Source organism: Bombus bifarius, unplaced genomic scaffold, assembly GCF_011952205.1.
Source record: "Bombus bifarius isolate JDL3187 unplaced genomic scaffold, Bbif_JDL3187 scf7180000007970, whole genome shotgun sequence".
In the NCBI taxonomy this organism is placed as follows: Eukaryota; Metazoa; Arthropoda; class Insecta; order Hymenoptera; family Apidae; genus Bombus; species Bombus bifarius.
The window spans coordinates 6,227,956-6,255,049 of record NW_022884356.1 but is presented as its reverse complement, the minus strand read 5'-3'; the positions used below and the strand labels follow the sequence as shown (position 1 = coordinate 6,255,049).

The following is a 27,094-nucleotide window of genomic DNA, read 5'->3' as shown; positions in this document are numbered from 1 at the left end:
TATCCTGTTTAAAATTATACGCGTGTAACACGTATCGCCACTATTAATCAGCGTGCTTTCGTTTTTAATAGTTACGGACAAGAATATTTGCCACTTACGATTTCCGTATTTTCCGTCTTATCACGATACGCGCCCTCAATTATTTTCTGCAAAAATTTGAACGTCCGAGAATCGGCTGCGAACCGATATTGAATTTATCGTCGACAGATGTGTGAAAGGTAGAAAATCGTTATGAATCCAACAAAAGTGCGATGTAGCCTTGAAGATAGCCTGATGACTTTCACATTCGCGCGCCATTATTGATATACGTATAATAAAAAAAATCTTTTAGTTGCGGAAGAAAATGTTTTCGTAATTGAGTAGTCAGTAATGAAACTCGCTAGATACTTCGAAAAAGTAACAGGGGACGTTCTGAATCTTCGAAACATCTAAATTTCTTTTCCTTCTAAATACTTCGGCAACAGTAGTCGCGAAACATTTCTTAATTTCTCCTTTGGGACAAGAAATTGTGTTAAAGAACGACACGAAAACAAAATAATAAACGCAATCGTTGTAAAGATTAGCTGTTTTACTGTTGCTTTCCAATTTTTTCAAATCAATTATCATTCGTTGAATTATAAATGATATAAACACGTTAAAGATATAAACCATTAATCTGTAAGCGATACTTGTATCTAATTAATGAAATCTTTATATGTTTATGGAAAATAAGTGCGTAAAACTATGTAAAATATCAAAAATAAAGCATCCCTTGTAATATTTAGCGGATGAAACAAATTTTCATAAACATTCCCAGTCTATTAATTACCATTTATAACTATGCCAAAGCAAACGAATTTTATGCAACCAACGACAGTGAATTGCGTGGGGATCGATTCGGTCGATCGAAGATCGTTCGATTGGTTGCAGACCATTAGCGAACACTTTGCAACGGTGACAATGGTTAACGTCTAAATGACAACTGGCGTTGACGTAACACGAACCAGGGTGTGTTTCGATTGTTAGCAGGATCGCAATTCTCGTTATGCAAACAACGGTGAACAATCGATCAAACGGATTGTTTATTTATCGCGTTTAGAATAAACTGTGTCACCGTAAACGCGTCTCGATTCGACGTCGATCGCATTGTCGATTCGTTTCCATTTTATTCGTGCGTTCGTAAGTTTCTATTTTCCAACGTAACAGGTAGACGATTGGTACTTATTTTTGTTCACGTCGTTTATTTTGGCTACTTCCCGCCAGTCTGTTAAGAAGAACTTCACCGAGAAATGAGACTGCAAAATGTTGTAAAACGAACGAATTTGCTGGAAGCATATAAGTATTTATAGAAAGGTATTTATTACTAAATACCTTAAATAAGCACGATCCAGTTTCTCGTAGTATTCTTTCGTTTCGATGTATTCTACGAAACTTGGTTCAGGGTAACTGCGATTTTCCATCTTTCTTAACTTCGACTTTTAGAGATTCCCGATAAACATGTAAACTTTCACGAAGATGTGCACTTTCGATAGAAATCGTTATCGTTTCGGTGTATGGCAGTGAAATTTTTTAGAAAGTATCTTCATCTTTATTCGATATTCGAAGACAATTATTCTTTTGCCAATAATTGAAGATAAAGTAGACAGATTTCGTGAAATTCTTGTTATACTACTGTCGCGGTTGGCCGAGCTACTGCAAAAGCGTTAAATGTTTTTACCTCGCGGCAAGACGCGTAGCCGGTGTTCTCGTTCTATTATTGTCTACTTTGCACGTAATTTAAAACGGCTGCTAATCGTCCAACTGTCGTGCATTACGAGATCGCAGGCTTACGTACGAAAGAAATCACGCCCCTTCTTTAAAACGCGACCTACACTCGCAGAAATCTCGCAATGGACACTTTATCGGCCAACGATAATTATCGTAGACATACACGACCAACTTTTGCAATATGTTACGGGAGAATATGCGAATAAGGCAGAAATTGTCATAATTGAAAAGGACATGCTGGCGAGTGGACTGTGTCGCGTAATTTATTTTCGCTAGGCACATGAAATTCGTGACACTTTGGAAAAGTTGCTGAAACTATCCGCAAAGCTTTCACGTTGGTTCGAGTGTAAAATAAAAAACTTGTTAAATTTAATTTTCTCACGTGTACAAAATTTTAAATAAACCTCTACAAGGGAATAAAAATAACAAAATAAACGAAAGGCAATTTAAATAATTTGTAATTCAAGTCCAAATAATTCGCGCAACGTTTCAAATTTTTGTGATTTATTTAATGTTTAAAACTGGTTTAAACTGTGGTTCAGATGCAACGAGATTATCCTTCAGATTGGTTTTTCTCTTTCAACTAGAACAGTCGCAATGCTTGTAACGAGGACGATTAGCTCATAGCCAATAATAGGTCGTAAAATCGAACTTAATTATCTAATGCAATTAATTGGATTCGATTCGTATTATTTGACGCGTTGCTCGCGTCATCGCCTCGTTTCTCTACTCTAAGAACTAGATAATTTCTATATATTCACGGATACAAAAAGATTTGCAAAGTGAACACTGCAAAATTTGTTGAACACGCCTGCTGAAGAGTTTGCTTGCAAGAGTTTCTTCGAGTGTTCTATATCTACTATTTTGGATACACAAATAAATGAAAATTATTTCACACTACCGAGAAATATTCCGAGAGAAAGCAACAGGGTTACGTTTTGTATTATGGAAGATTTTTAAACAGATTACAGAGATATAGAGAGCGTTGAGCATATTCCGCACGAATAACAAATAATACCGCAATGCTAACGAGCTTCGTTTTTCAAAAATATATACATAACAAAATACAAGTAAAGTACATATACATGTAATAAAATCAATATAATATTAACAGAAAGGAAAGACGAATAATTTTTGTAAACTGTCTGACTAAAAAAAAGTATGAATTTAATAGCAACGAGTATTCGACGCGTTTAAAAATAAGATTGTACATATCGCAATTCATCAGAAATAACAAAGCAATATACAAGCCATGCCTACGTTTTTGCATTTATCACGTCATGTCAAATGGACACAACGGACGAATAACTATTACCTCCATAAGAATAGAAGAATTTTTCCAACGATCTAAACACAATATCCCGCTTGAAACTCTATCACGATCGATAGAACGATCGTAAAAATGACGATAGAACAACAGTGGGAAGAAAAACCAAGCAACGAGAGCTGCCTTTTCGCGATTAATCATCGATCGATAAATATAAAAAGAAAACCGAAGAAGGACAATCACGATCGTATCTTGTTTCGTATCGAACGTTCGATCCGATTCGATCCATCGACGCTAGAAAGAACGGAGTACTCGCGGAGCATTTTCAAACACTTATCGATCGCGCGTCACGCGAGAGGAAAGCGCGTCTCGAAGGTCTGTTTGTCGGCCGGCAGCAGGACGCGGAGGATGCGGTGAACAATCGCGAGCCACGATCGCCAATTATCCGCGCGTTGCCAGCGAAATTAGTGGCGTTGATGCACGCCGAGTCGGGCGTGGAAACGCGTGGTCGCTCGCCTTCGTACAGGCGATAAAGTGCGAATTAATTCAGCGCTAATTCCACGTCTGCCGGCGCGACTGGCCGCAGGGAAAACGCGACGAACAAGCGGTACACCGTCTGGCGAAACAGCTCTCGGAAACTCCATTAGGTCACACGTAGTTCTGGCCGACGACAATGCTCCGACGAATCGTCGTTTCTCGCGAATACTTGCCAATTGTTCCTTGGAAACGTCTGAGGTTATGGTTAACTGTTTCACTGGAACGATAAAGGTTAAAGATCGTCTGTCCGCCTTAACTGTGACTCGGCTCTTGCAGCTTTTACGACCCGAGTTTCTTACATCGGCAAATAAAGCTTCTAGTTTTGGGGAAAAATAAAGCGAAAGAATAAAGAGAAAAAATATCGTTTCACTGGCGATGGAAAGAGTTTTTGTAGAAAATCCCGAGTCGTATACTTCGATGGAAGACGATTTAAGGGAAAGAAGGAGAAAAGCTCGAAGGGTATCGGGCCTGTGCAGTCTTGTCGAATCTGCGGCGGACTTGACGAGGTCGATCGTCCCGTAGGGGGTTGCAGAAGCTGACACGGACGTAGGAAGGCTAATTGTAAGTAAAAGAGACACAGAGATCGGGCGCGAGGGGAAACGGAGAAAAAAAAAGGTGAAAGAGAGAGGGAGAAAACTAGAGGGAATCGAAGTGATCCAAGACGATGAAACAGAGGGACGAAAGGGGAAGAAAGGGGAAGAAAGAAGTCGAGGGGGCAATCGTTGGAAGGGAGGAAAGAGACAGGGATATCGTAAGAGAGAGCAAAGGGTGGGAGGGGGAGAAAGCCTGGTGTAATGGAGGAACCAGTTTGCGGGTCAGTGCTCCGCATCAGCGAGTGGAGCTTCAGAGACTGTAGACGCGAGGACGATGCCACCGAGCGAAAGAAGGACGACGACGGAGGCAGAGGGACCCTGTAGGTCCTCGAACAGGGAGGCGAGGGAGGAACGAAGGGCCAGAGAGGCAGAAGAGGGGCCAGAAGGGCCTGGCGAGTCGCGAAGCCGCTCTCTCGACCGAGAGAGCAAAGAGTGTAGGGCTAGCCTGACCAGCGTGAACCACGCGCGAGGGAGAGGACTCTCCACCTTCTCTGGTCTGGTTACGATCCTCTCTCTCTCTCTCTCTCACTCTCTCTCTCTGCTCTCTGGCGCCATTTTCCTCGTTCCACCGAAACAAACCAACATTCCTCGTTGCCTTTCGAAAAAAGTAAGAAAAAAGAAAGGGGAAAAAAGAGAGGAAAGGGGGAAGTTTTCCGCCCTCGTGACGACGACTCCACGAGGGGAAGTCCGACGGGGCTCCTTGGCCCCGTCAGAGAGGGAGGAGTGGCAGGCCTTTTCGCCGGCTCCGTCTCTGAGGCTACGAATAGTAGACGCCGGCGACCGATGATGGTGCTTTCGAATACTCGGGACAACGGGGCGTTCGCGACGGTTATGGAGGATTTCAGAGATTCTCGAGATCCGACGCGACTGACTACTTCGTGTCCATTATCGTTTTGGGGATTGAACGGCCGAATTAGCAGGAAAATGTACGGCTAGGTAGTTAGGTGTACTCAGGGGATGAGTTGGATGGTTCGAGGAATTTCTAGAGGTATCTGAGCTGGACCGGCTGCATGAACGAGCGCACAGTTTAGGAGAACGAATCTGCGAATACGAGAAATTATATTTTCGCAAATTTCCTGGTATTTTTGTTTTTTTAATTCTGCCAGTTGGTTTAACGACGATCTTGGCTCCTTGGGGATCATTATTCGATTAGCGTTGTAGGATTATGAATAATTTACGTTTTGCAGCGATAGATATTAAAAGTGGAAGCTTGATTGGAAGAAAATTTATAGGCATGTTATTTGAACAAATTGTGTAACTGCATTTTTTCTATAAAGGCAATAGCGAATAGATTGCGAAGTAACACAGAACGGAATTGTTCAACCGTTATACAAAGCAGTATTCAGTTTCCTCGTTAACTCCTTTCGCTCCAAATGACAAATAGGTTGGCGTTAAAACTGCTCTAGGCATCGACCTGGTTTTTGCACTATTGCAACGTCTCTTTAAACGTATAGGAATTGAAGCATTATCTTACACCGGTCAGTTCAATGTATCGCTAATTGAGAGAAGATATTATTTTTTTTTACACCAGATTTCTATTTCGTCTTAACGTTTTACGTTTTTAATCGAACATTATCGTACAATATTTTTGATTCTGTTATATTCCGATGATTATGAATCTTCCGATGCTCGTGAAAGCGTATACGATACCCAAGAAAAAGTACCGCTATTGTACTATTTAAAGCATAAAGTAAATCTCTATACTTGGCTTCAATTTCTTTACTTCTGCTCATAAAAATACGAATTTGCATAAAAATTCGCAGTCCACCGATGAAAGAAAGAACGTAACAACTCTCAGGATAAGTAACGATATTTATGATCGTATTTATAAAAGTCAACTGAAAACAGAGAACGAAGAACGACGAAAAGAAAAATGTTCCTCGTGCATTGCTGGCAACTTGACGGAGCGAAAGCGCGCCGTACCGTGTAGCTCCTCGAGCGCGGCAATCAGCCGCATCGCGTTGCATTTACGCGATCACGTTTGCACGTCGTAAATATGGCTGTTCGCGTGTACGCTGTCGATCTTATTGATCGTGCCGGGCCACACGGGGCAGCCGGAACAAACGTACTGTCGTACGTTCGTTAACGCGAACGAAAATTTGCTAAGTCCAGCGTTATTCGATCGAGCGTGTAACGTTAGATGCTTACGGAATATAATCCTCGTGTTCGATATTTTTAGTCAAATCAGCTGCGTTACGTAATCCGGCGCGCACGAGATCCTTTTCGCTCACACAACTAAAGGAATTTTTCGATTTTTTTTACGCATATGCATGCTGCGTTGTTTGTTGTCTGTCTTTTCGACTTTTATGACAGTTAACTCTGAAATAGAGAACACTCGTTTTCCAGAGAAGTTCGAACTTTTATTTCATTGCTATGATTTACAATTAGAATCTTGAAGAATTTTGCGAGCTTCAATTTAAGCAGCTTTAATTATAAGAGACCTTTAATAAACAAATATAACTAGATCGATAGCGTGATCTAGAAGATTACGATAAGAGGAGATAATAAATATTTTGATCTTCATTTTAATTTAAGACAACCGAGTAAAAAGCAATATGGTATACTTCTATGAATTTTTTGTGAAATTGTCAAAGCGGTCAATTTGATCAATTTCTAATTTTTCATAGGAATTGTACAAATTTGCAAGGATACAGTTTGAACGATTCTTTGCACGTCGTTAGTAGCTGTAGCGTTAAACAAATATCCTGTAATACAATACACATGGATCGCGTGTTAGGCTCGAAATCATGATTCCAAAATCAATTATGTCGTGACGTTATTGAACAATGTTATTGAACGCATTATCGAAAGACCTGATCGAACGGTCGCGAAAAATAACGGATATGGCGTTACGTAAAATTATGCTACCGCGGGGTCGGCGAGCTCTTTAACCTGCACTTCGGACGAATCAGTGGGCGGCATGTTTGTTTCACAGTTTCGCCCAAGAGAAGCATCGCTTTCGTGAATTAATATATTCTTACTCTTTTTTTCTCGTTTGCATCTGCGAAACATCGCGCCTGTTTACGTTGTTTAGTACATTATCAGATATTTGATGCGAGGAATATCGAATGTGACGAAAACGTGCAATCAATAGTATAAAATACGATGAATTTTTCATATCTGCTGGTACGATGTCACAAGGACATGTACTCATTGCCTGTTAATGGAATATCATTCTTAATTGCAAAGCGTAAATCGACCATCAAGCATATATTATTCATGAGGACGAATAATATATTATGCAAATATTGCTTAGCAATTTTAACGTAGCACTTGAATAATAAAAATGTTTAGTAAAGAAACTACACGCAGTTAAAGGTATCTTTGCAAAAACGACGTATATTATATGTGCCAACCTAGTACAATACATTTATACGAAATTCAATACATTATGTAACAAACGATCTTTTGTCGGTATATTTTACGATGCATCGGTTTAAGGATACTTATAAAAAGATTTCACGTGTATCTGATAAATTAACCCATTATTAAAAAAAAAAAAAAGCTGTGGATATAACGTCTTAGTCTTAAAATTATGACACGCTTCCACTCGAATAATAATAGGAAAGCATCTGTTATTATAAAAATTCCAATAAACAACTGGGAAATACGTTATAGACGCGTGAAACGAACCCGAAACACGCGATACGACTTCATCGAAGTAACACGAAAACCGTATATCCGAATTTTCATTGTTAGGTTCGAGCGTGAACTCGAACGAAACGTACGGAACGCAGTGCGACGGCTTCTAAAAGGCGGGAAACGAGTCTGACAGCAAGATGACCGAAACTACTTGGCGATCGGTGAAAACAGAGAGTCTGACTCAAGGATAATGAGCGCGGGACGAAACAATAACGCGAACGAGCGCTGGTTTTTCAAAAGTTAGGAGCGAACCGGAGCAGTGTATTTGAATATTACGAAGCGAGTGGTTGTGTATACGTGCGTATGTAAGTTACGTCCCGTGTACACACGTATCGGATTAGCACTTTGACTCGGAGGCCTTTAATATGAGTAGCGTAGCAAAAACAGACCGACGCGACGTGCATGGCCGAAGGCGCAGTCTGCGGTGATGATGAGGTTGCGATAAAACACTTGAGTTATGCGCGCGCGTGCGGTTAGTTTCAAGTTCCAACAACGAGAGTGATTACTCGAAAACCTGCACGATAAAAGCGACGTTATCGCAGCCAAGTCGGAGAAATGGTCGATCGTTGCGGATAGAGTTTGCTGTGAGAATAGTATTCGATCGTAGATCAGGATTAGAAAAATGACGGACGAGAGGAAGAATTAAGGAGCAAAGGTTAAAATTTAACCCCTTTCAAATAGATCTTTCTCATAAGAATGATCGTAATAATGTAACAACATAGATAACGATACGTTCGAGTTTCAAAGAATATAGCGATCGTAATCGAAGATCAGAGGAGAACATTTTCTTCAAACTCTATGATTAAACGATATGGAGAATGAGAAGGTTCGAAGATACAGGTGTCAATTAATTAAGAGTATTTGATAGGTTGACGATAGGTATTGCGCAAGTAAAACTTATATACATCGTACAGGATATTTCCAAACAGCCGTAAATAGCTGGAAATCTGTCACAGACAAGTGTCAAAGAATCCTCGAAAGAAGATTTTCTTCTTAAAAGTATCTCTGATGAAGAAGCCATCGTCTGCTCAATTTCCAAAGCCGGATGAAGCGCCAAGCGTCGAAAAATTACACACCGTGGCAGCGTGGCGGAGGGTGCGTCAGCGACCGCAGCGGGCGTGTCCAAGCTGTTGCGATCGACGGCGACGAAAGGCCAGACCGAGCGCAGTCGACCGACCGTGGATCCTCCGTGAAACGACGATAAATCGCGGGGCCGAGTAAAAAAGCGGTGGGTTGGATCGCGTGAAAGCTGCCGTGCGACGGAAGGGACGTTCTCGACGGGGACGCGCAACAATGTAGCCATCAATACCCGATACCAAGTTGACTTTATAAGATTACTCGATCTCGGTTGGCATCGGACGCTCTGGTGACTCGAGACGAAGGCAACCGCGGCCACGAAACGCGGAGGGAAATGCGCACCTCCGACGACAGAGAGTTAGACAGAGAGCAAGGAGCGAAAGAGAACGATAGACAGAGAAAGGAGAGGCTTGGGCAAAACAACCAGGGAAAGGGGGAAGAAGGAGAGCACGACGAGAGTATACAACGAACGAACGGTCGAACGGGGGGAGAAGCTTGTGGTTTTGGTCAACCGGTCGGGTCGCCGTCCGCGGGAATAATCTCCGGACCTTGATGACTAACCGCGTGGCCGTCTTGCCTCGACAAGAACTCGCCTCCCTGCGGCACGTCGCGAATGCCTGCGCAGCGTCTGTTCGGCCGAGTACCGATCTTTTTACCACCTGCTGTCGCCCGATCCCGCGATACTCCTCTCGTGTTATTTCATCGGAGCCCTGGTGGGATCGCTACCCCGGAAAAGGCTCGCGGGGATACGTTTACGCTTCACGCTGATCCTCCACGCTTGAGAAGGTGTGGACGTCGGGATTTTTGGTACTGTGGCGACATGGCGTAAAAGGTATTAGTTTAGTCGAGTAGCAAATGGATAGGCCTGTCGAGAACGTGGACCAGTTTAGATCGTGGCAATGATGGGAGCTTTAGTAATCGTGGAGTAATCTCGATTTGTTTCATCAACATCTTGTTTTGTTTCGGTTTTTAAACTAAGGATGCCCCTTTTTGGTTTCTTTCAATGGAGAAGTATAGAAATTGACAGTGCAGTCAGTTTACAGACAAACGATCTTATATCGAATATGTAAAACGACGATAATATTAAAAGAGCGACACGTTCATGAATTTGTCAACTTTGAAATATCTATAGAAATGAACTCTAAAAGCTACTGAAATGATAGGGTAATAATTATTACGTAACAAGATAGAGCTATATTGAGCGCTTTTAACTTTTCATTGGTGGTAAGCAGTGCGCTCTTCTATAAAATTAACAGCGTACAAGCAATTGAAATTGTAGATTCTATCAATAATCGTTCTCAACGAGCTCCAGATTCTCCGATTAGTTCAGGACTTATTCGAATGCATCGCTTCCTAATGCAGTTTCGTAATATTCTTTGGTCTCTGACATCACCGATCTAATCATCCGTTTCACGACCTAGATTCAGACATTAATCCAAACATCGCATTACATTAACATGCAAATATAGAATCGGTCTGGGATATTATATCGCGATCTATATAGGAGGTCGAGTCTGGATTGCTTCTCGAAATATCGACGGGTTAATCACGATGAAAATTAAAACGGACGTATTAATGAAGTAAAGATTTGACGCGAAGGAAATAAACTGAAGTTAACTGACTGGATCGATGTCTATTAGGGTATCGTTTAAACACGTTAATCGTGCGAGCCGTTCTTGCGTCTGAATTATCGCGTTGAATTATCGTCGATCGTCGAACGAGAAATGAAAACCGTTCGACGTGGTCCGATCAACGAAAGAGTCGCTCGGATTTATAATATCGTAATGAGGGGAGGATGTAGAACGAACATGGTTAATTAACAACGTAAAATAACTTGTTTATTAACGCTGAAAAACGTGATGCAATCTCGAGAGGCGAGGCAATCCCGACGAGCGGAACGTCCGCCGAAGAAAACACGCAAGATTAGATCGAAGCTCATTGAGATTATCTGCCGGATTTACCGTTAATCGGCGTCAGCCGCGGTAGACGTATCTGTGTGCGCTGTTATTGAGAAAGGAGCCGCGGGAAAATAAATTTAGTTAAACCATTCACATACATCGCCGTCTGGTAGCCGGGTGATGGTAATTAGTCGATTAATGCACACCTTGGAAAAACTTTTAAACTGTTTCGTGAAATTCTGCTTATCGTTAGTGGATATCGCGATAGTTTAATTTCAGCTTCGTTTTTCCAGAAGATTTGTTCGGTTTTTCTAGCTAATCTAACGTAAGGTTTTAAAGCAATTAATTTCTGTACGAAGAAGAAAAAGGAAGAAGACGAGACGTTGTATGCGATACGTTGGAAAAATAACGGGATTAATCGCTTCTAAGTTTTTGTGCAAACGTCATCTGGTGGTAATTAGCGGTATTTTAAAAGTTATGTTTGCATATGCAAATAGCAACATATACCATACTAATTACAACGATTAAGGCGGCAGTATCTTAATACATCTGGTTTCTTTCATCGTACCGCCGTTGCACGTGAATTTCTATCTGAAAGGCAAACAATGTCCATTCGATTTGCTTCTCTACGATTACTTCCAATTTACGAGACTTAAACTTGCAGCGAACGACCCGTAACGAATATATTTTAACAGAACAAGCGATCGAAACGACGGTGTTCAAAACGATTCGAAAAACAGATCTTCAGAATTGTTCTTATTTATTGAGTATCGTCGATACCAAAAGTACCATTCACGATACCTATGACATGAATCGTAGATTGAAAAGAAATCAAATATTTAAAAATTAAGTATCCCCGTTCCTCTCTCCTTTTAATCTAACGCGAATTATCTATACACTAGGTGACGATTAATAAATTATCGTTATTTTTCACATATGCTATGCATAAAGGAACGACTAGAACGGTAAAAAAAATGGCAAGCGAATGGCTTAATGATCGTGGCGCGATCAGAGAAAGGAAATGAAGGGGAAAAGTGAAAAAACGACTGATCTTTATGGATTTACGCATTTCGTTCGACGATCTTTCGTACGTTTTCCTCATTTTCAGCTACATAATCTCTAGTTGATGACGTTATCTATAATTTATCTACGATTAGATGGTAATTTATTACTTAACGTGATAACGTAATTCTTCCGCCAGCGAGATTCGATTTACGTTGTCGCGAACCGATGGCGACCGAAGAAGTTAATTTATGGGAACACGTTGTCTCGAATGTTGTTATTTCGAGAGAAATTATAGGATCGGTTTATACCGACCGAGAAACTGTGTTGCGGCTTAATTAAATGATTTTCACAGACGTAGTTATTACCGGTGGATCAGGAATGACCGGTGAATTTTAATTGACGAAGAAGGTAAACACAAGTTTTATCTAAATCGTTCTAAATTTATTGCAACTAATTTGCTACCTTACATGTTAGAAATGAGTTTTGCGATATCGATATCGATATAAAGTAGAGAAATAGTTACACGCAATAGTCGCCCAGGTATAAAACTGAAACATTAAACCTTTCTAAATTAGTCTAATGTATTCATAAATTATAAATCCAGTTGATTTGTCAGTTTGATTTATATTTTCCTATGATTAAATTACTCTACGGTTACGCACTGTGCCAGATGTGATAAATATTGTCATAAGTTTATTGCCCGAAAGCAACATGTGACACCATAAATATCTCCGTAGTGTCACAATAATTTATTCATTAATTTAAATTAAGCGTATTTACTTTAGTGGAGCAGTTCATTATAGCAATTTAGGATTACATCTTCAACCTTCGGCAATGCCGTGAAGGTTATTTGCAGCTGTCGGGAATTAATTGAAGTATTCGAATTGGCGAGACAGTAACACGCGATATAAATAGAATACTCGCAAGAAATTTGATAAAATGAAAGTAACGCAAAAATCCTACTCGAAAGAGCTAAAAATAACGTATGAATGGTAAAAAAATTCACATTAACAACATATCACTGGTTAAGAAAATATCAATCGTTTAATAGCTCTATTCTCGAGAGAAAATATCGGATCCTAGTTCTTCCTGCATCTCTTTCTTTATGCAAAACAGTTGCATTCATAACGATAGGTTTCACGAACGGAGAATAGAAAGCCAGGCTTTCGAACAATCTGTCTTTGGAGAGCACATTCCATGGCTATCAAGATATTTGCACGGGTCTTTTGTTCGATGTAACGGCATTACAACGAGCGGGCAAACGGCCGACGGAACACCGTCGGAAGACTTTGTATACTCTCAACCATTTGTAGCCGTATTTGGGAAAGTCGCGCTTCCTGAAAAGCATAATGATCGGCGCACGATCGGAACCGAGATAACCGGTTTCCGGTGTTATCTCGCATAATAGGAAGAGCTAAACGTGCGAACGAGCCGGAGAACAATGAGACATACGGTTCCTGTGGATCCCGGCCATGTGTGTGCATACGAGACCAGCGTAACGGGCGTGAAATTACGAATTGGAAAAGCCACATAGCGCGGACCGTGAAAAATTCGCGTTTGCGTGGGATTTTCGCACAGCCCGTGTCGTTATAGTTCATTTTTTAGGGCAAGGAGGATGCTGTTACCGCAACGTTCCATGAGAATTTCTCTTACGATCGACGTAGTTTCTTAGAATGTTTAAAAAAGAAAAAAAGGTTTCTTTGTAATTCAAAATAATTCAATTTTGACGATTAAGGATAATCAAGGCGCGTATTCCACAAACAAAATTATAAATTACCATTCGCTGTTGGTATCAAACATCCCTTGTACATTCTATCTTCCGTACTTCGTTCTATCTTCTAAAGATACTATTTTCAAACTTTCTTCGGACATAGAAACGCGCAAGAGAAACGACGAATATCTAATACATCAACGATACCGCGAGTTTACGATCCGAACTTTCTTTCGTAATGCGTTCTTACATTCTCTTCTTGTATTCTCGAACCTGTACTCCAAGAAAAATTCAAATGATCCGTGTGAAAACCTTTTCCATGTTCTCTCGTTGTATCGTCGTTTACCACAAAGAAAAAGTGGCGTTTCAAAGTATCGTATCGTGGTATACCGGTTATTTAACACTTTGAAATTCAAGAGGCCTTTCGATAACCGTCCTCTGAGGTCGGTAGCAGGGATGCGCCGAAGGCTACCGTTGAAAATCTCCAGTTTTTGATACACGAGAATGGCAGAGTGCATCCGCGAAAGCCAAAGCAACAGAATGTACATACAGGAGAACGGATAGGAAGTTTAATCGGCAGCTTGTATCTCGCATACCGGCGTGCCTGGCACTGCCTAGAGGCTAGAGCCTAGAACCTCGAGTCTAGACCCATAAGTCTTCCGAGATTTTTCCGGCTCGATCGCATTATCCTCCTGTTTACGATAAAACCGTCTGACAAGCACGCCTGTTCAACCGACCGAATCTTCCACTTTGCGAAAATCTTCTTCCTCGTTTCGTGCAATGAGAAACGAGTGCGGCAGATGGATGTTTTTATCCGAATACAAGTAAATTGGTTTTATTTGTAATCTTGAAATTGCAGGATATACGGTGGCAGATGTCTGATAAGTGTCATACAAGTGGGATACGCACGAAGATTAACATTTGAGATTTTTGTGCGCCGAACAAACGTTATTTCGCTTATTTCGTGATCGAAGAATATCGTTTCCGTCGAACATTATTTTAATCTAATAACGATATTGCGATTATATAGATCTTTTTTGTTTAAAACAGAAAGCGAATTCTTAGCTGTGAACTTCGAGCGTCTGTGCTACCTGCGGACCTTAAGTTTGCTCCACGCCGTCAGCTTTAAGCAACTTAAAGCCACCAGTTCGCAACGTGATAAATACCAATACGTGATAACGAGCAACTTGACCTTGGCGAACATTTTATATCGAAGATTTCTAGTACGTCGTTTGATTTTTCAATGAAAAATGAAATTACTGCGATTTCTACGGTTTTTATGAAAATTGTTGAGAATTTCTGAATAATTCTTGAAAAGTTTGATTCGCGATAAAGCGTTACGCAATTCGTGTTACGTCTTTTACACGTTTTTTTTTTAAACGCACGTATTTTTCTGCTAATAACGGTACACGTCGCGTCGGTGAGCGTGAGAAATTCAATTAGTTCGGTTAAATTTAGGCTCTAAATTCGTCGAAAGCGATCACCTCCTTCGCTCGAGTCTACCAGAAAAGCAACGTAACATTTGAGAAAGAGGTTACAATGTTACCATTAACCTGGTGAACGTCGGTCACCAACAGGCTGAAAGATAAAGTACTCTAAATTTAGAGTTCCTTCGTTACAAACGATTCCCGTTCTTTCAACCTAACAAATCAATCTGCGTAACATTCGAAAAGGATCTATTTTTAAAAGACACTTACATTCTGTCAATCTTTAATTTCAGTCATTGGCAAAATACGAGAAGAATGACATTAAATTCTAAATTTCGAGAGTAATTTCCTTTTACCATATCGTTGTATCACTTCTCTCACTTTGCGATAGTTCTCAAATATTTTGCAAACATGAAATTGCTTAGAAAAATACCAAATTTTCAAGCTATTCTTCTATAACCAATAAAAATGCGACTTGTATGTTCCTTCTTCTACAGTCTTCGTTATACAAGAACAATATGCTTCAAATTCAAATATAAGCAATGATTATGAAGAAATAAATTGCACCATTTGCTCAATTTCGTTTCAAATTATAAAATACGATCACACGGAACAACTCCCGTTAGAAATACCGTAAGAAAAAGAGAGAGAGAGATCCGAAAATGATCTGAAAATTTTCCAAACCCGACCATACCGCAAAGTCGAAACGTTTCGTCGTAAGGAAAACGCGACGAGGAAAATAAGAACGACGTAAGAGACAATCGCGAATAGCGTCTGGGGTACACGGTTGCTCGAACGGCGTGAAAAAATCCTACGCCCGCGGGGGTGTGTCTCCTCCTCGTGAGGCTGCATCAAAGCCACTCGCAGTTTCAGTGCGCGACGGGCAAAAGAACGGCGGCATTCGACGAATCTCGTGGCGAAAGGTGTCTCAAAGTCAGCGTTGACCCGGCAAACGCGAGTCACAGCGCGACGCGACGCTGACGGATTGCTACGAATAATGTTCTGCGAGGTGCCAAAGTCGGTTCTCGGTTAGGTCCGAGTGTATGTGGCGGCTGAGTTGTTGGGTCGGTGACGTAAGCGGTAGAGAGAAGCGGAAGGACTCGAGAGTGAGAAGACTTGGCTCAAAGTTCCGTTCATCTGGGCCAAGCTCGCAAATAACGAACTGTAGAACCGGAGGCGAAGCACACACCGGTGTGCGCGTTACGGGTTACGGTGCGCTTGGTGGCTCTCAGCGAACTGCGAGAGGGAGGTGGGGGGCGAACAAGCGAGCGAGCCACCAAACGGAGGGAATGGCAAAGCGACGTAGTGTGCATTACACGAAGGGAAGGACGACGACGACGACGACGACGACGCAACGCGGGGAAATCAACTAGAGGGGAAGGTAGACCAGCGGAGAGAAACAGGGAGAGAGAAAGGCCAGGGAGGAAGAAGAAGGGCGTAACTGGGCCAAACAGTGGCTGTGTCGCGCGGTCTAGACACCGCCGCGCCGCGGCGGTTGCAGAGAATTAATGTTCTCAGTTCGCCCAGACTTTCCTTTTCGCTCCGTAACAAGCAGGCGGTTCCGCCATCGGCGGATCGTAATCCGTGATGTCTGACGGCCCCAAAGGATTACTAATTATAATGGCTTCGCGGCACTTTTGTCGCGGAACCGGGTCGCAACACACACACAGACTACCGAAGCTATTCTCAGACGAACCAGGCTGTTTCTTGTTTGCACGTTTCGATATTACTTGCTCGGCAGGTAACTTCCGTTTCGCGTAAGAGTAAGCGAGCTTTTTGGGATCGTAGGCGAGTGGATTAGGAATAGTTTGACCGCTTGGATCTTTAAACTGTTTCTCAGGCTTGCTTTCATTTTAGCGAATAGAAAAGATACGTAATGTCTTACGAAGATTTTTCCTATGAAATTATAATAGTAATTGTTTCGCGTCTTGTCCAGATTGAGATACTTTTTAATCTTAAACAAACGCAACTCGATGGAAAGAACTCAGCAACGGGGTGAATAGGAGCTAACGTATTAATAGAAAAATTGTTTGAAAAATTGATTTTAGATTTTGCAGGGTAGGATCGAGAAGGGTTAAGAAGGATTAACTTCATGACTGATTTCGAATTCAATTTTAGTTTCCAGATGGAAATTGATTTTTAGTTAGGGAAGGGATTAAGGGGATCTATTCTACCGTCTCTCTGTAGAAAGTATACACCAGCAGGCAATGAAATATTGGCGCTAGTAGATCCGAAAGGAGATGGCGATGGTAGATACTGCAATGAATGATGATTTAGAAGGATTGAGATAGCTTTAACGTTCAACCGTTCTAATAATGAATTATTAGCTTGTGTAGGAATCGATATAGGTAGTCAGATTTTTGTTTTTTTTATTCCGACGTAGATTTAATTAATAGAGCAATTTTTAAACTATGATTAATGAAATTATAATTTGTGAATAATTTCTCTAAAGAGGAATGTCGTTTATTTTCCAAGCTAAAACATCGTTGTATGTAACAGTAATATAGAACATCGTTGATTTAAGATATTGACGATAAATTTAAACAAAAATATATAAAATTTAGACGAATCCTTATTTTTTTTTTTGACAAAATTTTTATCATCTTGGAAAAGTGCCTTTGCGAGGGATGTTAAAAATTTTGTTGTCCAACAATGTTTTCCAACACTACTATACATATTAAAGTCATTTGCATGGGCATTAGTCGATAGATCAGGAATATGTGGTTCGTGTGGTCATGATCGTATCGAATATTATGTAAGTCAGGTATACGTGAGTAATAAAGTTCACCAGGTAATAAGAACCATCGCCAATAATTTCTGTCGCGAAAAATAGTATGCTATGATATTGTGATACAACATCGATTTGCGGTAACCACAAACGCGATCACTGAATCTTTTTTTTCATATATCACGCAAACATCACATTTTTCATTAGCCATCTCCATGCATAAAGATACAAATAATTACAAATAATTACCCTATAATTCTTATAGAATTTATCAAACCCTTATTTCTTGGTTATTTAACAAAAATATCAAAATTGCACAGAACATAAACATTGAAGTACCGGTATCTTAATTCATGTAGATATTGCTGAGACAAAGAGAAACGGAATCTCAGAGCTTAGCTATTAATACAAATTAAAAGATTATTTAACTTCCTAATGGGACTCTAAATAATTAAAATGCTAAATACTATGCTCCCCCGTTCGTTTGCTTAGAAATCTATGTACTGTGAAGCTGAGCAACTAAAATTAAATGCTACGATACTCGTACGTTTCCACGCTTATCTTCCATAACCATCTTTATTATCATTTTATTATTCCACGTTATTTTATCGCGTATTCTTAACGTCGGAATGATTTCACAGCGTGCTTCGAGTCTCGTGATAAAAATCTCTCTCTCTCGAGAAAGAAAGACGGCAGGAGAAAAGAAAGGTAAAAGAAAGAAAAGAAAAAGAAGACAGAATCGAGAAGCAGTGTGTTCCGATGAAGGCCGTGTGGATCGAGCAAAGGCATCTCGGTCGTTCTTTGACCGAAATAAAAATAGGCGCTGCTTGATTTTCGTCTGTGTGAAAGAAGGCATTTCGCGCGGCGTTAAGGGAGGTCAGTGGCAAAAGGCGAGCCCACGGACGGGGGTGGGTCTCGTCTGAGAATCTTCTCAGACCGCTTGGCCTTTGATCTCAATCCCTCAACCGGTGACTCGCTCGTTTCTAATTAATTTTTTGATCGTCATAGGGCTGTGTGCACCTTCCCTTCTTCCCTTTCAATTTTTCTCTGTTTCCTCAGTGGTGAAAAAAGGGTAGTTAGAAAAATTAATCATATATGAAAAATAGAAGAATTTTTGAGAAATACAGAAATTTGCTACCTAATTATTGCAATTTTTAATGACGCTTTACACAAAAATAAATTGTTATATTTAGAAGTAAATATTGTATTTAAAGATTACCTTAGAAAACATTGTTTTTTCTTTTATATAAAAATGAAGTAATTTTTGAGAAACTTAAGTACTTGATATGCTTAATTTTTACAATTTCCGGGAATTCAGTATACAGAAGTAAATATCTTATTTTGGAAAACAATTATTTTCTGATATTACGATTCTTGCCATAAAGTAGGATATATACTGCTCGAAGTTCAATTAATTATTTTCTATTTGATGTTATTATCTAACTTGTCAAGTTCGCGTGAAATTTCTATTTTCGATAAGGACCGCGTGAATATTCTTTGCTAGACTAAACTTCAACATTCTTCTTAATAATTTTGAGGACACGACTATTCGTTGTACGCTTGATTATAAAACTATTTTTATTCCCAGGCGTAACACGAACCATTCGAACGAAAACTGTGCTGGGTTCGAAAGGTTCTGCAGCTATTTTAGCTAGCAACAGGGCGTCATGCTTCTATCAGCTCATTCTTGTTACGGTTCACGAGATTTAGTCAGACAGTATTAGTCTTTACTTTTCTTTCTTGCAAATTGCAGAAAGAAAAATGTTCGTCTGCGTTTGGGAAGCATGCGTGTTTAACTCGGCAACGTATTTTTGACTTTGAATGAACTTATTTTATGTGTAATAAATCGAGAAATGACTACCAGTGCAATATTTATGCAGTATTTTACACAGCTATTTTCAACTACATCTTTCAATGTTTTGGATTAACTAAAAAAAGAAATTATGCAAACGATGAATAAGATTACCGAGACGTACATTCTATTTCTACGTCGAATTCGCGATGCTGTGCTAAATTTAATTCTCTTTTATGATTTATGATTCTTTTATTGAGACGAATTTTTCGATTATGTGGAATCAAATTTGGCGAAAAAAAATCTATGGAAATTTAAACGCACCACCGAAATAATATATTTATTTCTTGTAATTGTAAATTATATTAATATTAATAATCGTTCTCTCGTTCATGTTTTTTATGTATTTATTGCTCGAACGTTGATGATTTTCTTCGTAAGTTTAAGCGTTCAAATGAAATGAAAGAAGACATGTGGAGAGTGGACAGAATTTAATACACTCGGTAGTTTCATACAATTAAACATCGTAATTTAACTCCAATGCGTGGTTTAAGGCTCAAGAATCTCGAATTTCGCGGTGCGATAAAAAAGGTACAAGCGAAAGTCGCCCGCCAGAAAACTTAATATCAAATCACTTGAGTCACCGTGTTGTTTAGGTACTTTACGAGCAATGCAGGTTACACTATGGTGACTATGCAACGAATAGTGTGACATTTCATGTGCACAACTTACGAGCTTTCACAATGTCATCATTGTTATCACGTCTTTTCTCTATTTAGCTGGCAAATTAAGATTGCTCCGATAACACTGGTATTTTAGTTTCAAATATTCGTTAGAAGTCTTGGACAAATTTTAGCAAATTTTTTAAAAGAGGAAATCATACTCCAACCCGATACGCGAAATTCCGATAATCGAAAAGTCATCAAGGAATTCTATAAGATCTCCAAATTCCTGATTACTCGTCCTTTAAAAATTGTTTGAAATTTCTTAATTATCCTATTGTTAGTTGCCCTAACAAGTCTACCAAATTATCTATCTATATATCAAAAGGTGACGATAAAGATAAATTAACAAATGACCGAGGAAATAGCAGGAAAGACCAAGCTTTTGTTACGCAGTACTTTGCAAAATCACGAAAACAGTTTATGGAACGGGTTGATCAGCGTAAAACGTTGGAAAATATTCTTCTGCAATTGCATCGAAGTAGCATCTAATCCTATAGTTCCGGGTGCTTATACGTCTACTAGAAATGAATAAGCGGTTGCTAAATTTACTGCTGATGATCAGTGGTATCGCGTTATAATGGAAAAAGTTTCTGCTACGAATGCCAGTGTGTTTTACGTTGACTATAGTAATGGAGAAACAATTAATGTCACAAGAATTGATTTACGTCAGAAATCTGCTAATGATTAGATTGCAAATCTTTATACATTTGTGGGAAATTTAAATGTACGAAGATGCATTCTACGCACGATTCTGTGCATGTGCACAGAATGCATCTTCGTACATACTAAGTAAAGTAATCGTTGTACAATAATTTTGTATTTAAAGAGTGAATTAATTGAAATTCGCTTAATAAAAACTCGTTGTACAATCTCGAATGATCCGAGACACGATTTCCTATCATTTGATTCTACTAGGACTAATTTCCAATAGATAATAAATAAATAATTCAAAAGCAAAGTGGACAATAAATGGTAAGTTTATTCAAAAACGACTGAATTGATTTCCATTGCGTTCCATCCCCTAAAATATGCTTATAAAATTACGAATTTGCACAAACATTTGCAATCTACTAATACAACTGTTAGAGAACATCGCTCGTGGACGTGTTTATGTCGTTTTAAAAAACTTTAACAATAACGAAAACTTGCGAGTATTCGACTGTTCTTCCGAATTCCGAGGCGCGCCTACGATTTATCCTAACCGCGGATTAACGGAAGTTCCTTTCGGCGGACGCAAGAATCGATCCCGCTCTGCGACTTGTCTTCGTCGACGAGACGAGCAAAGTCCTTTCCGCGCGGTTAACCCGAAGGACGAGCGATCAGGGAGAAGAGCAAACTGACATGTGGCAAACGATCGCCAACGATTGACTCTACCAAAAACCGAATAAACTTCGCTTAGTCGTCGTCCATTGCAGTCGTTCCGTTTTTTCGTCTCTTTCGAAAGAAATAATCGACGAACAGTCGGTGCTACGAAGGAATAGAGAAACAAATCTGCAGTGTGACCCCGTCAACCGAGGTACAAGCGTAACAATGAAGATTCTACGAGTTGAAACAAGATAAAAGTCAAGGATAACAAAATTAGATCGAGGGCTTCATTTTCGAGAAAAATGCATTTGAAGATTGATAGGATATGCGTGTATTTGATTATAGGAAATACGAATTTCATTCTAAGTGCTTTTGTATTAAATTGGTAAATAAGAAGTGGTTTTTTTACAATTAGATATACGTTCTACTTGATTGAAATAATTTTCTTCGTAAATGAAATTTTCGACAGAATTTTGTTATTCTTGATTCTCGTCTCGTGTTGGATCATGGAATCTCTGTTATTCCAGTCGTACCATAAATTACGATCCATGCTATATTTCTATCGAGTCAGAATGAAACTAGTGCAAAGAAAAGCAACAGAATGGGGAAAGTAGAAAAATGAAGCAACGATGAAAGGAGAAAAGGCGAAGGATTCGAGGATTCGGGACAAAAAGATACGGCAGTAGTCGGAACAATTCGTTGCCAGACGCTGGCCAAGCTTGCGAAAAGACGGGGAACCGGCTGTTTCCAATTGCATTATCGTGCGGTGATTAATTGGTGCCCGAGGAGTTCCATTGTCTCTGAGCGACGTCTCGGTTCTGGTTCCCGTGGTGTATCTCGGCCTTTTTATGCCGCCACGCAAAACCACGCCGTGTGCGAGCTCTCTCTTTCTCCACCCCTTTCGCCGCCTCTTTGCGGCTTTTGGCCAGCGGAACGCCACGTGCGTGTCGGATGTTGTATTTTTTAATTTTGCTTCCGCGATGTAGACAGTGTCAATCGGTTCACGATGAAGTTTTAAGGACCGCGTAGAATTTTTTAGGCACAGTAGTTCACCAAAGTACTCGAATACTTTTAGAAATCTTTTATCAGCATATTATGTTACGTCACCAATATGATTACCATAGTCGTCTATTTCAAAATATTTCGTATAATACACGTTATAGCGTATTCATAAAGAGAGTTTACGAATGATCGAATACATTCGCGAGCAACTGTACGTACATCAAGCAAAAGGTTAAAAATTTTAATTTCAAACGCACAGGTTCTGCGTCGACGATATTTCCTTTCCATAGCGATGAAAGAAAATGTTGACGTACGCAATCAAGCGCTACTGTGCATCGCAACAAAACCTGATTGCAGCTAATAAATATCAAACTGCGTATATACATGCGTAATGAACGGACATGCATAAATTGCAAGTTGAAATAAGATGTCTTTTGCATTGCTTCACTATCATTGTGGAACATCATCTTCGAATGAAAATGTAAAACGTTTACGAATCTTTTATTCGCGATGAAGTCGACGTGTATTTACCTCGAATCGGTGGCGCATTTATCGCAACGATGAATCAGTTTCAAATTATTTTATTTAACATTTACCCGCGATCGTAACTGACGTTATTAACTAATCCACTTGGACGTCCCGTTTATAACTGTTCAATGACGTTTATTGTTACAACCTCTTACGACCATAATCGCTTTATAAACGCATTTTAAACACACGCCTTTGTTACCGACGTCTGAGTTGCTGTTTAACTCCAGTCAAAGAAAACGCGACCAAAGAGAGCAGAACAGATCCCATTACCGATCTGTTGATCCACAACCGTGCACTGCTTAAAACACAATTGTGATTCCACCAGCCGTGCATACTTTATATCTGTTAAAGCATCCTTTATTAGCATCATTCATTTCGTATTCCGTTGTTATGTTTCCTTACGACTTCGACGAGCTGAATGGTTAACGGCGAAGGGTACAAAGTTAGGGTAATCGATATATTCCTTGAATACGTAAGTCTCACGATGCAATCATATTCTTTCCAGTGATCGCTTCGGTATGCAAATTTTAATCGTACGTCACAATTGTACCGGATTACGTATCTCTGGCTTACGTGCCTCACAATACATGTTAATTTGGTAATTTAAGTTTATGGGAGGGTAAGGTAACGGTTGTCTGAAGTATACAAGAAACTATACTTGTTCCTTTCGAGAAATACTATTACGTAAGAAAATTGAGAGAATAGTATTTGTTAAAATTATAGAGTATACCCTCTAAAATTACAATTTCCGTACTTTCTTTCTAAAATTCAAGTTTTTATATTCGAATTTATCTTCTAAAAGTGATCTCGATCGATATTATAAAGAAAATCGATAAAAATTAATTACATCGTCTTTTAATTGCTCTTGTACGCAATTTCATCCTGTCTGCAATGTATGCGCTTGAAATATCCATTGATAACACTTTTTAAGAGCAAGAAAACGGAAAAGCTGTCGAGGTGTGCTTTGAATGCAACGCATGCGAGGACTATTTAAATACACACAATCGAAAGTGGAAGTAATTAGTACGTTGGGTTGGGAGGTTCATTGTGGCACAGACGTTAGCATAGCCGCTAACTCTTCGTCTTCGAGGAATTTTACCCTAAGTCGATGGAGAGTTCGGTAAACAATGTCGACTATTCCTAACTTGTAGCCAGGAATTGGACGAGTCTCGTGTGTGCTGATCATACAAGCTAAAGTACTTGCATACGGAGTTCACGCTGGACGTTTCCTTTATGAGTTCGTAGTGTAGAAAAATACTTAACTTTCCCGCTTCTCAGGACCTGCGACTACAGACTGCAGTTTGTCTGTCTACCACGTCAATGATATTTTTATAATTTTTTAAACACTAGAGCTATTAGAATGTTTAAAATGACTAAATTGATGGTTTTTCACAGAACTTGTATTATCCATAAGCTTACTGTTCTTTTCTAATACTATTAGACGAATTTGATCATCTGTATAAAATGATATTATAATAATTAGCAGCATATAGTGGAAAGAAAGAAACGATTAAATGTACGATCTAGATACATCTTATCAACAGGTTAATTAAGATTTGAAATGCAAAACTATGCGAGTCATAAAAACTTTATAAATATTCATTTACCCAATAAATATTCATTTACTGAATGAATATTTATGACGAATGTTTCTCACAGTTTAGGTGATCTGTCTTGTACCTATTACAAATAATAAATAAAACAGTTACTTTCCACTAAGAATTTAATAATCTTTAACAAAAAGTAGTATACCTACTACGTATGCTATTAAGATTTTATTCCTGAAACCTGAATCTTCTTAACGAAAAAAGTACGAATGAATGTTTGAACTTTTGCAACAAAAAGACTAAAGTACAGTTATTTTTTTACACTATTATTGCGATATCTTTATTCTCAAGTTTAATCTTAATTTAATACATTAAATTCGATATTATAAACAGTGAATTATCTGATCAAGAGATGGAATACTATGACCCTTAGAGTTTATTAAAATGATTTCCAAAGAGAGAAAAATATTTCCTAAATATTTATATATACTATTACTGTACTATACTATACTACCACTTCAATCAATTCTTTCTTCACACTATCTAGCTGTAATATAACGATGGTTAAGCATGAAACAAGTCTACATATAATAATCAAATTAACGCAGTAGAAACAACATAGAAATCTGTGCAAATGTTTACTTACATAAATAAATGAGCATAAAAAATTGACAAGTCGTTAACGACAAAAGACATCGGCCTTCGCTATTTTGTCTTTTCTTTCTCTTTGTAAACTTTACGTATGAAAAATGAGACCAAACTTTCTAGCGCATACTGTAATTCTTTACAAGTTACATTACGCATCTGCACATTCCCTACACGGCTACGTAATTTCCAATCGCACCTATTTATATTCGCATTCTTGTCCCACATTTAATTCACCACGACTTGCAGTCACCTTTCCCAGTTCATCTGGGAAATATATTGCCCGTCATTTTTCCCAGAAAATCAACGACTCATCGTTCTTGTTCCTTCATTCTTCATATCACCGCTGGCTGTCGGTGGTACACGTTCGTACGTGTACTCTTGTTGCGGACAACGTGTTTCTTTCGCAACTTTATGACACGTCCGTCGGGCTTTCTAACGAATGTCCGTCGATTTCGCGCCGAGCCTTGTTCCACTTTTTTAAAGTCGCGCGTCGCGCCCGCCGTACACGGTGTCAATTAAAACTCCTCGAAGGAATTTTCCCCGCGAACGCGTCTCATTAATACAACGTTCCGGGAATACTAACGCAAGCCGGCTGTCTTTCATTAAGAAACCGACTAAACCCGCGAGCCCCGCATTGCGCACCCAGCATAGCTATGGCCGTGATTAGGCGCGCCATGAAACAGGAAAAAAATCCTGTCGACGATTCCCGTCGAGACTCTCGAAGCTTCGTTGTTTCGTCATATCTTGTCTGGAATTCCTACAGTTGCATTCTGCCAGAGTTATTTTTGTTCCTCTCGTTTATCTCGAAAGCGTAACTGTTAGCGCGTTTGGTCGATTACAGAACATTATTTTATGATTTTTCAATTCTTATGTTTAACGATCATATGGAAAAAGCAAGGCGATGATACTTTTTCTTGATTTTCTATTTTTCTACCACTTGATCATCGAAGAGAATGGAACGCTTTGATATAATATAGATTATAGATAGGCAGAGGAGTTTCTTTTCCGAAGATAGATGATAAATTGACGAAGATTTGCAAAAAAATTAGTCGAGTAATTAATTTCATGATTATATCGCGAAAATGTTTAGGATGCACGTAATATGTAAAAATCTATAAAATGTCTAAAGTGAAATGCTCTTTGTAACAGTTAGTAGGTGGAACAAGTTCCCATTTATGTTGCATTTCTTTAATTGTGCTCGTAGAAATATGAATTTGCATAAACATCTGCAGTCTATATTTTTAAAATAGCGAATCGTATTGAAAGAGAATTGTAGCAATGCGTGACTGATCGATAGCGTATTAAACATTAAAATTGCTCCATCGTGATTCATGTTTCCCTTCGTAATTCATCAATAATTAGTTTCTCGTTGACTTTGTCTCATTATTCAGGCAATAATTCTTGTCTCTTTGATATGTTATAGGCGGCATATGCTGGTCTTCCATCAGTAACGGTCGTTGTAAGGAATTGTTGTCACAAGGAGTGACGAAGGAAGATTGTTGCGCGTCGAACGCAGCGGCAGCGACCGCATACTCCGAGGAAGACCTCGATAGTGGAAGTCTCTTTTTCTGGAAGGTACTTGGAGGAGGTGTCCAGTGTCGTCCTTGCAGAGGTAAATGAATATTTTACTTCGGCTTTATATCATATTTTCCAAAAAGCGAAAAATTCTCATCAAAGTTGCAAATAGAAAGAATCTAAAGCTTTATGATTATTATTACATACGAACCTGTTATGACAGTACGTATTTATTTATCAAGACGCGATTCCGTTCCAAAAAATATGATGTGTACAGAACTTCTTAACAATTAGGTACTTTTTGTAAATATTAATCTTTAGAAATCTTCTATTAATATATCAATGTGATATATTAGTCTTTTATAAATCTTAATCGTCGTATAATTTTGATAAATAAA

General features: G+C 39.2%; 1 protein-coding gene across 1 annotated transcript in view; it reads left to right on the top strand.

Moving 5' to 3' along the window:
• LOC117212668 overlaps positions 1 to 27,094 on the top strand; it is a 67,669-nt gene that overhangs the window by 1,948 nt on the left and 38,627 nt on the right. Inside the window, exon 2 of the mRNA XM_033457622.1 lies at positions 26,605 to 26,793. Within this exon, the coding sequence (XP_033313513.1) occupies positions 26,605 to 26,793 (189 nt within the window). The remainder of the gene's footprint in view (positions 1 to 26,604; positions 26,794 to 27,094) is intronic.